This window comes from Rhinopithecus roxellana, chromosome 10 (genome assembly GCF_007565055.1).
Source record: "Rhinopithecus roxellana isolate Shanxi Qingling chromosome 10, ASM756505v1, whole genome shotgun sequence".
Taxonomy (NCBI): domain Eukaryota; kingdom Metazoa; phylum Chordata; class Mammalia; order Primates; family Cercopithecidae; genus Rhinopithecus; species Rhinopithecus roxellana.
Genome location: NC_044558.1, coordinates 88,177,904 through 88,193,963, shown reverse-complemented (window position 1 = coordinate 88,193,963; position 16,060 = coordinate 88,177,904). Strand labels below are relative to the sequence as shown.

Below are 16,060 nucleotides of genomic sequence, written 5' to 3'. Positions count from 1 at the left end.
TATTATGACATTTCTTTCTAAAATAATTATCTAAGGTGGGTACTATTACAATCTCCATTTTACAGATGAGAACACTGAGGCCCAGAGAGGCGAGTTATCTGCCCAACATCACACAGACATTAAGTGGTAAAGCTGAGATTTGAACTTAAGTAGCTTGGCTGCAGAGCCGACACTCTAACTGCCATGCTGAAGTGCTTTTACCCAAAGGACCCCTTAGCTCAGCCCCCAAAGAGGGCCAGGACCTTGTCATGACCTGTCATGGAGCAGGGGTGGGGGGATAAGGTGGCATGCTAGAACAACAAATTTTCAGGCACCCCTCCTTGAAGACTCTGGCTGAGGGAAGGAAGGAGCTAAGGGACACCCTGATTACTCCGGGTTAGGCAGGTCTCTTGTCTGGAGACGCCAGCAGATTCTTTAAGCGATGAGAAGAGTTGTGGTGCTTTTGTGTACAGTTCTCCCATAAAATGGCCCTTCCCCTTCCCTTGGTCCATAAACAAGTGCCAAACAATTTGAGAGAAAATACTCCTGAAGTCAGTGTCTCCAGGGAGTGAAGTGGCTACCGGAAAGCATCAGGCCCACTTCCCCCAGGTGTGGGTGGTCATGGGAAGTCTAAGGGTCTTTTCTTTTCCCCTTCATCCCTTTTTGAAAAAGTAAAAATGAACAACCCTGGAGATGGCGGTGGGGGCCTTCTGTTTGTGGAAATGCCGGGCAATGAACCAGCGGCACTTACTAAGAGGGTTCAGCTGGTGACTCACATTGCAGTCCCTGGTGGGTGCCAGGTGAGTGGCCCCCACACAAGGTGGATATGAGGCTGTTAAATTCAGACTTGAACTTAACAAAAAACCCAAAGTTCCAAGAATTCAAAATATGTGCCATCTCTGTGGACATAGCCCGAATCAAAACAGTGTGGGCAGGTGCTGTGATTGGCTTGTCCTCAGATGGATGGTTGCATGCGGGTGCTGCCCAGGTGTGGGGCGGGGCCTCCATTTGCCTCCTGGCCATTCACTCATGCCTGGTTAAGCTTCGAGGTGTGAGCTACGGCCAAGGACCTGGGATTTTTTTCATAGTGTGAAGCTTGTTGACTCAGGAGGAAATCAGGAGCTAGACCAGAGTATCCAAGGGAACTTTCAGTGATGATGGAAATGCTCTACACCGGAGCCATTCAGTATGGCCGCCACCAGTCACATGTGGCTACTGAGCCCTTGAAATGTGGCTAGTGTAACCAATAAGCTAATTTTTAAATTATATTTAATTTTAATTCATTTAAACATAAATAGCCACACACGGCTAGCGGATACCATATTGAACAACACAGATATAGATTCAGTTCCAACTGGCCACGCCAGTCCCACCAGCCTTCTTCTTGAGGCCAGCTGCAGTGCCACAAATATGGCTGAGTTGGAAGCATTCTTAGGGCCCTAGCACAGGAACTGGGCTATGATGGACCCTGGAATAGATGGGGAGATTCTTAGGTCTGGTCTACCTGAAGGAAGAAAAATATCCCATTCTTAGGTCTAATGACAAAGAAGGTCAAGAAGTCACAGTGTCCCATGAGTGGCTTCTCTACTATCATCTCATAGCCCAGTGCATACTCCCTGGTCAACAGCCTAGGTGCCTTGTAATTCCTGAGCTAGAGGAACCTTCCAGATCATCTTGTCCAACTACATCTTTTCAGAGGTGAGACACAGCAAGAATGCAATAGAGCTGGATCTTGACTCCAGGAGTCCAGACTGCTCATTGACAGCCCTGTCCTCACATCTGGGTTAAGACTCAGTATGCAGCCCTGCTCAGACGTGTGCCCCTAAGATCTCCAGCACAGGATCTCGCTGCCAGTTTTAACCAATTTAGCTCATAAGACAACTGTCAGCTCCAGAGTCAATGGCTCCCTTCTGTGACTTAGACTTAGGCGAAGACCCTGGGTTGTAGCCAGAACACAGAGTCTCTAAGAGTTCCTGCACCTCCTTGAGCCTCTGTTTCTTCATCTGTAAAATGAGCTGATAATGCTTACCTGTGGCTGTTCCAAAGATAAAATAAGTGATATAGGGTAATTGCTTAGGATACAATAAGGGTCAGTCCTCATACTTCCTTGCCCCTCTCTGGTCATCAATCCATCGCCTTCCAGCAAAGACTTGCTGTATCAGGACTCTGGCGTGAACCCACCCCCTCCCTAATCTCTGCCCCTCCAACGCTGCACACCCCATGTCTCCCCAAGCATGGAGGTACCTGGCAGGTTGAAGTTCTTCTGCTGCCGTGTGCATTGCGGGGAAGGGTGTAGGGGAGAAGGCGGTGTGGCACTAGGAGGGAGTGGGGGTGCTGGCGAGGAGGGCGTGGAGGACGTCGTGGAGGAGGGGTTGCTGCTGGAGTCTGGCTGGTAAGGGACAGGGATGTGGTCCTGCAGAGAGAAAACAGGGTAGGAGTCAGGGACAGGCAGGGAAGCAGAGACACAGCAGAAAGAGTGGGCTGAGCAGGAGAGGCCCCCACCCCAGCCCCTGCAACAACTCTTGCCCTTTCCTCAGCCACCAGATCCTTCCAAAGTCCCCCCTGCTTCATCAGCCCCACTGGGCTGCATCCAGCTGTGGAAGGAACAGCCTCTGGAGTCGAATTCCTGTCCACTGCTTGGACCCCAGAGTGAAAGATGACCGTGTAATGAAAACGACACAGGTGACAGCCACTCACCTTGTGCCTCTTTGATTCTGATAAACCCCATGCAGAGGTGTCCAGAGTACCCCTCCCAAACCAACACCTCTCCTCCCAAGTGTTTATTAAAGAATCAACAGTCTGACAGCTCCAGAGAGAATGTGAGAGGGAGCCTTCAGCATCTTAGCTCGGGTCACAGCTGGAACCAGCACTGCCTCTCTTCATGCCAGACCAGCTCAAAAACAAGGAGAGAGAAAGAATCCATGTGTGCATTTTTGGAATGGCCTGCTGGGGCGGACTTAGGAGCAGAGTAGTGGGTTGAACAGCGTCCCGCAAAAGACGTCCACTCAGGACCTCTGAATCTGATCTTATTTAAACTAAGGGTCTTTGCAGACATAATTTAAGGTAAGAATCCCGAGATGAGATCATTCCGGATTCGGGTGAGTCCTAGATCCAATGACAAATATCCTAAATCCAATGACAAATATCCGAATCATCCTGGATTCAGGTGAGTCCTAAATCCAATGACAGACACATGGAGAGGGAAGTCACATGAAGATGGAGGGAGAGATCGGAGTGATGCAGACACAAGCCAAGGGTTGCTGGAGCCACCAGAGACCGGGAGAGAGGCATGGAACAGATTGTCCTTCAGAGCCTCCAGAAGGCAACCCTGCTGGCGTCTTGACATTGAATTTCTGGCCTCTAGAACTGTGTGAGAATAAATTTCTGTTGTTTCAGTCACCCAGTTTATGTTCTTTTGTTAGAGCAGCACCAGGAAATTAGTATCAGCAGGATCTGGAGTCAGGAAAACCAGGACTCAAATTCCACATCACCTCTTTTCTGTGCATCCTGGGCAAAATGCCCAACCTTTCCATTCCTCGGTTTTGTCCTCTGTAAAATGGGAATAATGATACCATCAAGTGCACAGGGCTGCATGAAGATTAAATGATGTGGAAGAATGGGAGGAACGGTAGCTGTATGCATTTGCAGGCATGTTCTCCTGGAAACTGATAGATTGGTGCTGCCTGAAGCTTGAAAAGCATTTCACCTCTTTGGGACTTTTTGCTTTCACCAGATGGCAAGAGATGAGCAAAAGCAGCAAACCTCCACATGACATAAATGGGATTCCTGCCTCTCAAAGCCAGCAGAGCTAAGTGTTCCCAGGGGAGCCTTCATCTGTTCACCCACAGGACCGTGGTCCCTTGATCCCTCCATTACTCAGAGGTCCACTACTCATGTGGACCAGGTACCCAAAGATGCTTTAGTGTGGTCAACAGGTATGCTTATCTGCCAACTCCAAGAGTAGGTGTGGTGAACACCCAATAGCAAAGGAGGTCAAGGGCAGAAGGGGAAATGGACATTCTCTGTCTACTCAGGCTTACTGGGTGTCCAGCCAAGTTGTATATTTCACCCTCCCAAAGCTCACTCTACTGCCACTAGATCCACACTGCTTCTGGGTCAGTGAGTCTCTCCTTATCCCCCCCGCCCTTTTTTTTTTTAAGATGTGGTCTCATTCTGTGGCCTGGGCTGGAGGGTAATGGCATGATCACAGCTCACTGTAGCCTCCTGGGTTCAAGAGATCCTCTCACCTCGGCGTCCTGAGTAGCTGGGACCATAAACATGAACCACCATGCTCAGCTTTAAAACACTGTTTTTTTGTAGACACAGGGTCCCACTATGTTGCCTAGGCTGGTTTCAAACTCTTGGGCTCATGCGATCTGATCCTCCCGCCTCGGCCTCCCAAAGTGCTGGGATTACAGGTGTGGGTCAATGCACTCGAACTCCTTATCCTTAACATGGGCTAAGAACATCCACCTTGTAGGTCTGTTGTGAAGTTTAAACGAGTTATGTATGTACCTACATCCTTTGTATTGAGTAGAGGTGCTTTATCATCAATAAATGGTAGCCATTATGTTAACAACAGTGTGTTTCTATAATTAAACTTTTTATTTTGAGATCATTGTGGATTCACATGTAGTTGTAAGAAGAGAGAGATCTTATGTTTCCTTTGCTCAGTTTTCTCCAATGATAACATCTTATGAAACTATAGTACAATATCACAGCCCAGATACTGAACTGATACAGTCAAGATACAGAACAGATCCATCAAAACCAAGATCCCTCATGTTGCCCATTGATAGCCATACCCATTTCCTGCTCTCTCCTCACCATCCTCCCCTCATATTTAACCCCTGGCACCTCTAATCTATTCTCCACATCTGTCCAGTACAATAAACACTAGTTGTATGTGGGTTTTTTTTTTTTTTTTTTTTTTTTGAGATGGAGTCTTGCTACATTACCCAGGCTAGTCTCAAACTCCCGGGCTCAAGCAATCCCATTGCCTCAACCTCAACCCCAAGTAGCTGGGATTAGAGTTGGACACCCTGGTGCCCAGCTCTATTCTCAGTTTCTATAATTTTATCATTTCACTGTTTTATAAATTGAATCATACAGTATGTAACCTTTTCAGATTGCATTTTTTCACTCAGAATAATTGTAGATTCATCCAAGTTGTTGCGTGTATTGATAGTTTCTTCCTTTCGATTGCTGAGTTCCTTCGTTTTGATTGCTGAGTAGTACTCTATGATATGGATATATCAGAGTTTGTTTAACCATTTACCCACTGAAGGACATGTAAGTTGTTTTCTATTTTTCACTATTGTGGATAAAGCTGCTATAAACATTTCTTTACAGGATTTATGTGAACATATGTTTTTATTTCTCTGGAATAAATGCTCAGAAGTGTAGTTTCTGGATAATATAGTAATAACATGTTTAGTTTTAAAAGGAAATGCAAAAACTGTTATCTAGAGTGGCTGCACCATTTTACACCAGCAATGTAGGAATGATTGATTTTTCTCTGCATCTTAGCCAGTGTTTGGTGTTGTCACTATTTGTTATTTTAGCCTTTCTAATTGGAGTGTAGTGATATCTCATTGTGCTTTAATTTGCATTTCCTAATAGCTAAGATATTGAACATCTTTTCATGTGCTTACTTGCCATCTGTATATCCACTTTGGTCTTAATGACTGTATCTATATAAGAAGTCTTGAGATCAGGTAGACTGATTCCTCTTTATTATTTTTCAAAAGAATAAAGCTATTGTAGATATTCTAGTTCCTTTGTCTTTTCACATAACTTTTAGAATAATCATGTCTTTATTTATAAAAAATAATCTTTCTGGGATCTTGATATAAATTGTGCTAAACCTATATACGAATTTTGAGGAGAACTGACTTCTTAACTATGTTGAATCTTCCAATCCATGAACATGGTATGGGTATCAGTTTCTTAGAGCTGTTGTGACAAAGTACTATAAACTGAGTGGGTTAAAACAACAGAAATTAATTATCTCACAATTTTGGAGGCCAAAAGTCCCAAGTCAAAATATTGGCAAGGCCGTGTCTCAGGATCCCTCTGAGACTTTAGGTAGAATCTTTGTTTGCCTCTTCCTACCTTCTGGTGGTGGCCAGCAATCCTTGTCATTACTTGGATTGCAGCTGCACCACTCTAATCTCTGCCTTTGTTGTCACATGGTACTCTCCCTGTGTGTCTCTGTTTCTCTTCTCCTCTTCTTATAAGGCCGAAAGTCATACTGGATTAAGGAACCATCCTTCCAGTATACCCTCATCTAAACTTGATTATATCTGCAAAGTTCCTATTTCCAAAGATCACATTCACAGGTCCTGGAGGTTAGGACTTTAGCATATCCTTGTGGGGAATACAGTCAGACCCACAGTGGTATCTGTCTCCGTTTCTTTTGATCTTTGTTTCCTTTCACCAGCATTTTGTAGTTTTCAGCGTACAAGCCCTATACATGTTTTATCAGATATACACCAAAGTGTTTCCATTTTGTTCAGCAATTGTAGATGGCATGTTTCTAATTTAGGTTTCCATATGTTAATTGCTAGTATATAGAAATATAACTGATTTGGGCCAGGCACGGTGGCTCGCGCCTGTAATCCCAGCACTTTGGGAGGCTGAGATGGGCAGATCACAAGGTCAGGAGTTCAAGACCAGCCTGGCCAATATAGTCAAACCCCATCTCTATGAAAAATACAAAAATTAGCCAGGTGCAGTGGCACACACCTGTAGTCCCAGCTACTTGGGAGGCTGAGGCAGAAGAATCCCTTGAACCTGGGAGGCAGAGGGTGCAGTGAGCTGAGATCATACCACTGCACTCCAACCTGGGTGACAGAGCAAGACTCCATCTCAAAAAAAAAAAAAAAAGAAATATAACTAATTTGTATTGATCGTGTATTCTGTGACCTTGCTGAATTCACTAATTAGTTCTAAGAACTTTTTAAAAAATATATTCTTTGGGATTTTTGTATTTTCTTTGGGATTCTCTACATAGATGATGATGTCATTTGCAAATAAGGACATTCTTATTTCCCCCTTTCCAATCTGCACGTCTTGTTTCCTTTTCTTGCCTTACTGCATTGGCCAGAACTTCCAGCACTGTGTTGAATAAGAATGGTGAGAGTGGATGTCCTAGCTTGTTCCCACTTGTAGAGGAAAACATTCAGTTTTTCATCACTAGTTATAATGTTAGCTGTAGTATTATTTTAGGTGCTTTTATCAAGTTGAGGAATTTCCTCATTTTTACTTTTCTGATTTCTTTTACCATGAATGGTTGTTGAATTTTGTCAAACAATTTTTTGTATCAATTGATATAACCATGTTATTTTTTATTCTTAGCTTGTTAATATGGTGAATTATGTTAATTGATTTTTCAGATATTGAACCAGTCTGTTATCCCTGGAATGAACTCCACTTGTATATATTGCTGACCTATATTTTCTAAATATTTTGTTAAGAATTTTTGCATCTATATTAATGAAGAATATTAGTCTGAAGTTTTCCTTTTCTGTACTTTGGCTTTCGAATCAGGGTAATATTGGCATATATCATGAATTGGAAAGTATACTCTTCTATTTTTTGGAAGAGATTGTGTACAGTTGGTGTTAATTCTTCTTTAGACATTTGGTAGTATTCTCCGGTGACACCATCTGGAGATTTCTTTTTTTGGAGTAAGATAGTTTTAAAATTACAAATTCAGTTTCCTTAATGTTTACAGGGCTATGCAAATTATGCATTTCATATTGGGTGAGTTGTGGAAGTTTGTGATTTTCAAGAAATTGGCTTATTTCATTTAAGCTAAAAAATGTGTATGTGTAACATTGTTTGTATATTCTCTTTTTGTCCATTTGATGACTGCAGAGTCTGTAGAGATGTCCCCTCTCATTCCTGATAATTGTAATCAGAATTTTCTCTTTGTTGGTCATGCTACAGGTTTGTCAATTTCATTTTAAATTTCTGTTTTATTTTTCCTGCCTTCTTGTGAGTTAAACATTTTTTAGAGTTTCATCTTGACATAGCTATTTTTGAGTGTATCTCTTCGTATAGCTTTTTAAATGGCTGCTGTAGGTATTATATTATATATGCATAACTTATTGCAGTCTACTGGTGTTGACATTTTACTAGTTTGAGTGAAATGTTTCTTTATGTCCTTACCCTCCCCCTTTAATAATTGTCTTAAACATTTCCTGTACATATATATAGAACCACATCAGAAAGTGTTATAATTTTTGCTTCAACTCTCAAGCATAATTTAGAAAATTTAAGAGGAGAAGGTATATGTACTATTGCATCTACTAGTATTTGTACACTTTTTATTGTTTCCTGATTTTCCAAGATTCTTTATTACTTCTTTTCTGTTTAGAAAATACTTTTCAGTTATTCTTTCAAGGTAGATATACTTATCACAAATAGTTTTCCTTCATCTGACAATCTCTTGATTTCTCTTTCATTTTTGAAGAACATTTTCACTATGCATGGAATCCTGAATTGAAAACTTTTCTTTCAGCCTTGAAAAAACGCTGTGCCACTTTCTTCTGGCCTCCATGGGTTCTGATGAGAAATTTGTTGTCATTTGATTGGTTTCTCCCATAGGCAAAGTATTGTTCCTCTGTTGTTGCTTTCAAGATGCTTTTGTCTGTCTTCAGTTTTCAGAAGTTTGACATGACATATCTTAGCATGGATTTCTTTGGGTTGATCTTCTTTGGTGTTTTCTGAGATTCTTTAATCTGTAAGTTTATGTCTTTTGCCCAGTTTGGGAAGTTTTCAACCATTATGTGTTTAAGAACATTTTCAGCTCTGTCCTCTTTCTCCTCTTCTCTCTTTCCAGGACACCAATGACACCAGTGTTAGATTTTTTATTATAATCCCCAAGGGTCCTTGCTACTCTGCTCAGGCCATTTTCTCTCTGTTATCCAGACTATGTAATTTCTATCACTCTATCTTCAAGTTCACAAATTCTTTCCTCTGCCCCATCCATCTTGTTATTGAGTCCATCCACTGAATTTTTTATCTGGTTATTATATTTTCTAATTGTATGTTCTAAATTTTCTAAATGCTTCTTCTTTTTATCTTCCGATTCTTTGCTGACACTTTCTGTTTCTTTTCAGGGACTTCTTATATTTTCATTAGTCTCAAGAATGTTCATAATTGCTTATTGAAGTATTTTTATAATGAATGCTTTAAAAGTGTCATCAGCTAATTCTAAAATCCCAGTCATCTCAGCATTGGCTTCTATTGATTTTTTTCTATTTTTCTATTCAGCTTGAGATCTTTCTGCTTCTTGCTATGACAAGTAATTTTCAATGGAAGCGTGAACACATGAGTATTATGTTGTGAGACTCTGGATCTTATTTAAACCTCTTGTTTTTGCTGGATTCCTGTGACATTGCTCTAGCAGAGAAAGGGGAGGTACTGCCTTGCTATTGCCAGGGAAGGATGGGTGTCTAAGTTCTTCATTCAGCTTCTGTTAGCCCCTGAAGAGGGGAGGAGTTTCTCATTATTGCTGGGGAGAGGTAGAAATCCAGCTCCCCCATAGATCTTCGCTGATACCACTCTTGCTGGGAGGGGTAAGAATGCTAAAAAGCAGGGAGCAGACTTGTTAATGATGGTGGTGGTAAAAGCTCTGACTCTTCACTAGGTCTCCTCGAATCCTCCCTCAGCAGGTGTGGGAAGGAGTGCTGCATTATTGCTGGGGGAGGGCGGTGTTCATTCCCACCAGCAGGGATGACAGTCCCTATTCAGCCTTCTCTAACACCAGTCTGGCAGGAGGATTGGGATGCCAGGGTTCCGCTTGACAAGGATGGGAGTCTAGATTCTCTACTTGATCTTTGCTGTTATGGGTGGGTAGGGCAACAGATTTTTCTGTGGTGTTTGGCTGTGGCGTTTGGTTGGTTATTGGGTAAAAGTTTTCTTGCTAAGCTGTCCCTTTCCTGGGCCTTCGACTAGATGGGGCAGGCTTTTGTTGGGGCTTTTATTGTTTTTAACCCATTGACACATCCAGGTTGCCAGCTTCTTCAGTTCTAAGTCTGGGATACATGAAGCTAAAAGAAGTCCCAGACAGCTAGGCACAGTGGCTCACGCCTGTAATCCCAGCACTTTAGGAGGCCGAGGCAGGTGGATCACAAGGTCAGGAGTTCAAGACCAGCCTGGCCAACATAGTGAAACCCTGTCTCTACTAAAAATACAAAAAAAGTTAGCCAGGTGTGATGGCAGGTGCCTGTAGTCCCAGCTACTTGAGAGGCTGAGGCAGGACAATCGCTCAAACCTGGGAGGCAGAGGTTGCAGTATGCCGAGATCGCGCCACTGCACTCCAGCCTGGGTGACAGAGTAAGACTTCGTCTTAAAAAACAAACAAACCAAAACAAACAAACAAACAAAAAAAGAGGTCTCAGGGAACTTGCCACTGTGTCATTGCTTGGGTCCCTAGCTGGTCTGCCTCCTTCTTGCCCTCTTTCAGAGTGGTCTTATGTTTATTTTATATACAATGTCCTTTGTTTATAGCTGTACAGTTGACCCTTGAACAACACAGGTTTGCATTGCACTGGTCCACTTATAAGCGAATTTTCTTCCACCTCTGCCACTTTCGAGGCAGCAAGACCAACCCTTCCCCTTCCTCCTTTTCCTCAGCCTACTCAACATGAAGACAACAAGGATGAAGACCTTTATGGTGATCTGTTTCCACTTAATGAATAGTAAATATATATTTTCTTCCTTATAATTTTCTTAGTAACATTTTCTTTTCTTTAGCTTACTTTATTGTAAGAATGTAACATATAAGACACTAGAACATACAAAATACATGTTAATAAACTCTGTGTCATTGGTAAGGCTTCTGATCAACAGTGGGCTATTAGTAGTTATGTTTTTGGGGTATCAACAGTTATATGTGGATTTTCAACTGTGGGGGTGTGGTTGGCAACCCTCACCCCCACATTGTTCAAGGGTCCACTGTACTTAGTGGGAGGAATATGGAAAAGTACAATTACTCCATCTTCCTGGAAGCAGAGTAACTAATATTGTTAGTTCATTTAATCTTGGCAGCAAACCTGCAAGTTAGGTGTTATCTCTGGAGGGAGATTCTAGACTCACTCCAGAGTCTCCAAGAAAGGGAGACTCAACTATGATTGTGTAGACAGAGAAACGGATACTGGCCCTACTATGGACAATTAACATTCCCAAGCTATAGAATTTTCCTTGGAATAACAGATCTCCCCAATTTGATCTCTGACCCCGTGCGGGAGAAATAAATGTGAGTCCCAATAGAAGGCACGGGATATCTGACCACTCGGACATAATCTTACTATTCTAGGCAAGGCTGTGCTCTAGTTCATTCTAAACACCTGCCAGGCAAGACCACCTTGAAAGTAACTCTGATCCAACATTAGTAGAAAGGCATCAGGAAGCCTTCTCACTCTATCTTATCTAACGGTTATTGCATTTCCATAACAATGGACATATTGGTATAAGGAATAATATGTCAGTGACATGTGGAGCAAACATTTATCATTTATGACTATGATATAGAGAGAAGCTCCCACTCAGCCCAGGGGGCAGGTGAGGTTTTTCAAGGAAGTTGGGGGCCAATTATATTATACAAGGAAAAGAAAGATATCTACCCACCCTCCCAAGCCTTGCTCTTTGAACCTGCTGGCAAATTTCAAGAAGTTTCCACAGATGCTCTGCAAAAAGATGGTCATTGTCTAACTTAAAAAAAAAAAAAAAAAAAAACCATATAGGTTTTTGCTTCTGCATGGACATTTGTCAGCTTATCTGTCTCATCCTCTAGACTAGGCGCTCCCTGAGAACAGGGAATAAGTTATATGCATCAGCACTTAGCAATGTGCCAGTCACACAGTCACATGGTGGCCACTACTCAATAAATGTGTGCTGGATGAAGGAAAAAAGAAAGGAAGAAATGAAAAAAGGAAGGGTTGTATGAATGAAGAGGAGAGACAGATAGAGGAGGAAGATCTATTTCCTCCCACTAGACTGTTACTTATTCATCTTGGAATCTGTAAAACTAAGCAAGAAACAAAAACACAGGAGGTAACTAATCAATGCTATATGAATGAATGAAAGAATTAAGCAATTGAAATGAAGAAAGGAGAGAGGGAAAGAGGGAGAGAGGGAGAGAAAATTGTCTTTATGGTGGAAGGATGTATCTCTACCTCTTTGAGGACAGACTCATTAATACATATGGTACTCACTTCTCCTGGCAGAATTGTTACAACAGGAGGGAAAAATCTCTTCCACAGGTCAAACTCAGATCTGTGTCTGAATAGGACCAGCAGCTGGCGGTTGTGTTCCATCAGAAGGAAACTTATTAAACTCTACCAGATCATGCAGGGAAAGGCTAATGGCATAATTCCTCTTTTTGAACACAGATGAGAGCTGGAAACATCCATTAGAGACCGTCCAGTCCAACCACTTCATTCTGTAGGAGGGGATGCTGAGACTCTAAGGTGGGAGGAATGGCCTCCTGGAGTCACACAGAGCATTAGTGGCCCAGGTCCCAAGTCCTGGCCCAGAAGCAGAAACACAAGGTTGTGAAGTAATAAGAAATTCACATCTGACTCTGGAACTCAAATAGAAGCACGTTCATCACCCAGGTTTCCACTTCACTCAGCTGAGCACTGATTTGGACATGGCGGTGATGGTCACTATTCTCCCATGGAAACTTTCTAAGGAAACTGTTCTCACCCTCCAACCCAACAGCCTTTGTTCAATGGACTGTCCTAAACAGACACACTTGTCTTGTGACCTCCACAGACCACTCCCAACACAGGACCATAGGCCAGAGCATAATGGCAGCTGACCAGTGACCTATAATATGGGATGGAATGATGAGATATGCCATTAGGAAGAAGAGCAGAGAGCGTTAGGAGCAAAGGCTGAGATAAGATGAGGTTCAAAGAGAACAGGGGAGCCACAACAGGCCAGAAAACAAAGAAGCCAAAGGTCATAAGGAGTAGGAACTATATGGAGGCAGAAGCAATGATAGAGGAAAGAAAGACAAAAGTAGAAGATGAGGAAACCAGCCAACAGTAACAACACCTCAGAGCAGACCCACAAAGAGTAGCTTAGTCAGGGACACGATGGAAGACCAGAACAATGGCCCATGGGCTTGCTTTGGGTCCAAGGAGCTGGATTGAGCTCAAGACTGTCCTCCACGCCTAGTTTCATGAGGTCCAGATCCTAAATGATGATTTCCCTTTCTCTGAATTGCCCCATGTCCATCCTTTACAAAAGACAACTCATTTTGCAGAGCCAGCCTAGGCGGGTCTCTGTACCTTGCAACTAACCAACAAAAGCAAGCCAGCATGCAGCCACTTCAAACAGCTTGAATACAGCAGGCAGAGATGCAGCCTCTGCCACTATTGCAGATGTAGTTTTAATGCCTTGATGTTGAAGTACAAGGGTTGTAGATTGGTCCCATAAGGAACTGGCAGATGCTGCTGCTGCTGCTTCTCCTCCTTCCCCCTCCTCCATTCTCCTCGTCCACCCCACTCTGTCTTCCTCTTCTTCCTCCTTCCTTCTCCTTCTCTTCCTCCTTCCTTTCCTCCTCCTTCCCTCTTCCTGTTCCTCCTGCCTCTTCCTTCTCCTCTTTCTCTGTCTTCGTCATCATCAAGCTACTTCCGTGCCCTGAGTACTCAGCATTGGACTAAAATCCTTTATACATATCATACATAGAATCCTGTCTGCAACCCCAACAATACCTCCTATTGTGTCTATTTTACATAAAGGAAAACTAAGGCAGACAGATCTTGAGATAACTGGCCCACAATCACACAGCAAGTCAAAGAGCTGAGTTGCAAGCCCAGACTTCCTGACTCCAAAATCTACACTCTAACCACTGTGCTAGGTGAAAAAGCAGGGCCTTTGTGAACCTGGACTGACTGAACGAGACAGGAGACAAGACAAAGAGCAGTAAAAAAAAATCTTCAGACCAAATTGGCTCAGAAACTTATTGCACTAACCACGTCATTGCCTGACAAGAAGAATCTGTGTGAAGCCAGTGAGAAGGGAAAGAGGGGAAAAAATAACCCAGCCCTGTGATAGATCCTGTCCACCTTCATGTCAAAGCTGCTTTCTTAATAGAGGTTAATTTATTTCCCTTATCAAATTCTCCTGCTGGCAGACAAGCAGAACAATGTCACAGTCACTGATCTATCTGACCTATGTTTCAGTCTCATCTGACACCAAGAGGCTTATGGTGCCTGTAAAGCCAGAGAGAAAGGTCTCAAGGTGGTTCTGAGCTCCTCATCCCTCAAAATGTCACAAAGGAAAGAATGGGTTCTAAGGGATGCACAGTTACTATAGTTCCCAGAAGCCTCGCTATTTGAACTTACTCAGCCCTCCCAGCAGTGGGGATCCCCTCTCCTAGAGACCTGTATCTTTTGCGAATAACAAAGGAAAAGTGGACCCGGCCTGACGTTTTGATCAAAGGCCCCTAAATTTAAGCTGATAATAATAGCTAGAATCTCCTGGATTAATATCTATGGGCCAGTAAGTACACTGAGTGCATTTAAATGTTGATTATTGAATTCCATCCTCATAACAACTGTCTGAGGTTGGTGTTCTTATTGCCTGCCATGGGCAGTTTAAAATATGACTACAAATCTGTGGACTCTTCCCACTAAGAGTTGAGGTCTGTGTTTCTTCCCTTTGAATCTGAGCAGCCTTGTGACTGCTTCCATCAGTAAAGTGCAGCAGAAGTGACACTGTCAAAGTTCCACCTGTTTGCTAATTCAGTTGCTCTTTGAGCCATGAGCTGCCATGTAAGAAGCCCAACTACCCTGAGGCAGCCATATTGTGAGGACACCCAAGCATTACAGCAAGTCCATATACAGGTGCTCTAGTTGACAACTCTGCTGAACCCATGCTTCGACTCAACCCAGCCCAGGCACCAGACATGGAGTGAAAGAGCCTCTAAATCAGGGATCAGAAAACCTTTTCTGTAAAGATTCTGACAGTCAATAATTTAGGCTTTGCAGGCCATGCAGTCTCTGTCATGACTACTCAACTCTGACATTATAGCACAAAAGCAGCCATAGAAATATGGGTACGACTGTGTTTCAGTAAAATTTTATTTACAAAAGTAGGTGGTGGGCTGGATTTGGCCTGTGGGCCATAGTTTGTCAATCCCTGTTTTAGACGACTCCAGCCCTTATCTGTGTGAATCTTCCCAGTTGATTCCCATCATGGAGCAGAGACAAACCATTCCCTCTGCTCTCTGTCCTAATTTCTGACCTACAGATTCTGTGAGGATGATTGTCATATGCCACTATGTTTGGGTGGCTTGTTGTGCTGCAGAAGATAACTGGAACACCCCCATTTTACATACAGGAAAACTGAGGCTCAGAGAGATTAAGTTACTTGTTCAGTCTCACAGCTAATAAGCAGAGGAAGCCCTGGCTGGCTGCCAGGTTTGCCTGATTCCAGAAGCCAACTTCACTCAACTGCTGAAATGATGCCACAAGGAGCCAGATGGTAAATGGCTTCGAGATAAGAATGGCGGGTGAGATAGCTCAAGAGAAAGGGGACACATGAGCTTTGTGGGGAGACATGGAAGGAGAGGTCAGAGATAGAGGAGGGACCAAATGATGCATGGCCTTTCAGGCTGCAGTAGAGTCTGATTTGTTTTCTAGATGCAATCGAAAGCTATTGGATGGTTTTCAAGCAGGGCATGGCATAATTCAAATTGCATTCATTAAGTATCACTCTGGCTGATGTGTGGGAAATGGACTGGGAAGGGGGCAGTCCTCTCTCTGTGCGTTGCCAATGAATAGTGACTCAGCTATCACGATGTTCCTCTAGGACGTGAACACAGGTCAGTGCCCTCCTGATCCTTGGGCTAATGCGCTTTTTCCACTGATATAGTTTGGATATTTGTCTCCTCCAAATCTCATGTTGAAATTTGAACCCAACGTTGGAGGTAGGGCCTAGTGGGAGGTGCTTGGGTCACAGGGGTGGATCCCTCATGAAGAGTTTGGTCTCTTTTTTTTTTTTTTTTGCAGTAATGAGTGAGTTCTCACCCTATTAATTCCTGCTAGAGCTGGTG

General features: G+C 43.1%; 1 protein-coding gene across 1 annotated transcript in view; it reads right to left on the bottom strand.

Annotated features, from left to right (window-relative positions):
• Window positions 1-16,060, bottom strand: part of KSR2 (kinase suppressor of ras 2) — a 497,941-nt gene that overhangs the window by 68,697 nt on the left and 413,184 nt on the right. The window contains exon 10 of the mRNA XM_010368261.2: window positions 2,224-2,392. Coding sequence (XP_010366563.2) covers window positions 2,224-2,392 — 169 coding nt within the window. The remainder of the gene's footprint in view (window positions 1-2,223; window positions 2,393-16,060) is intronic.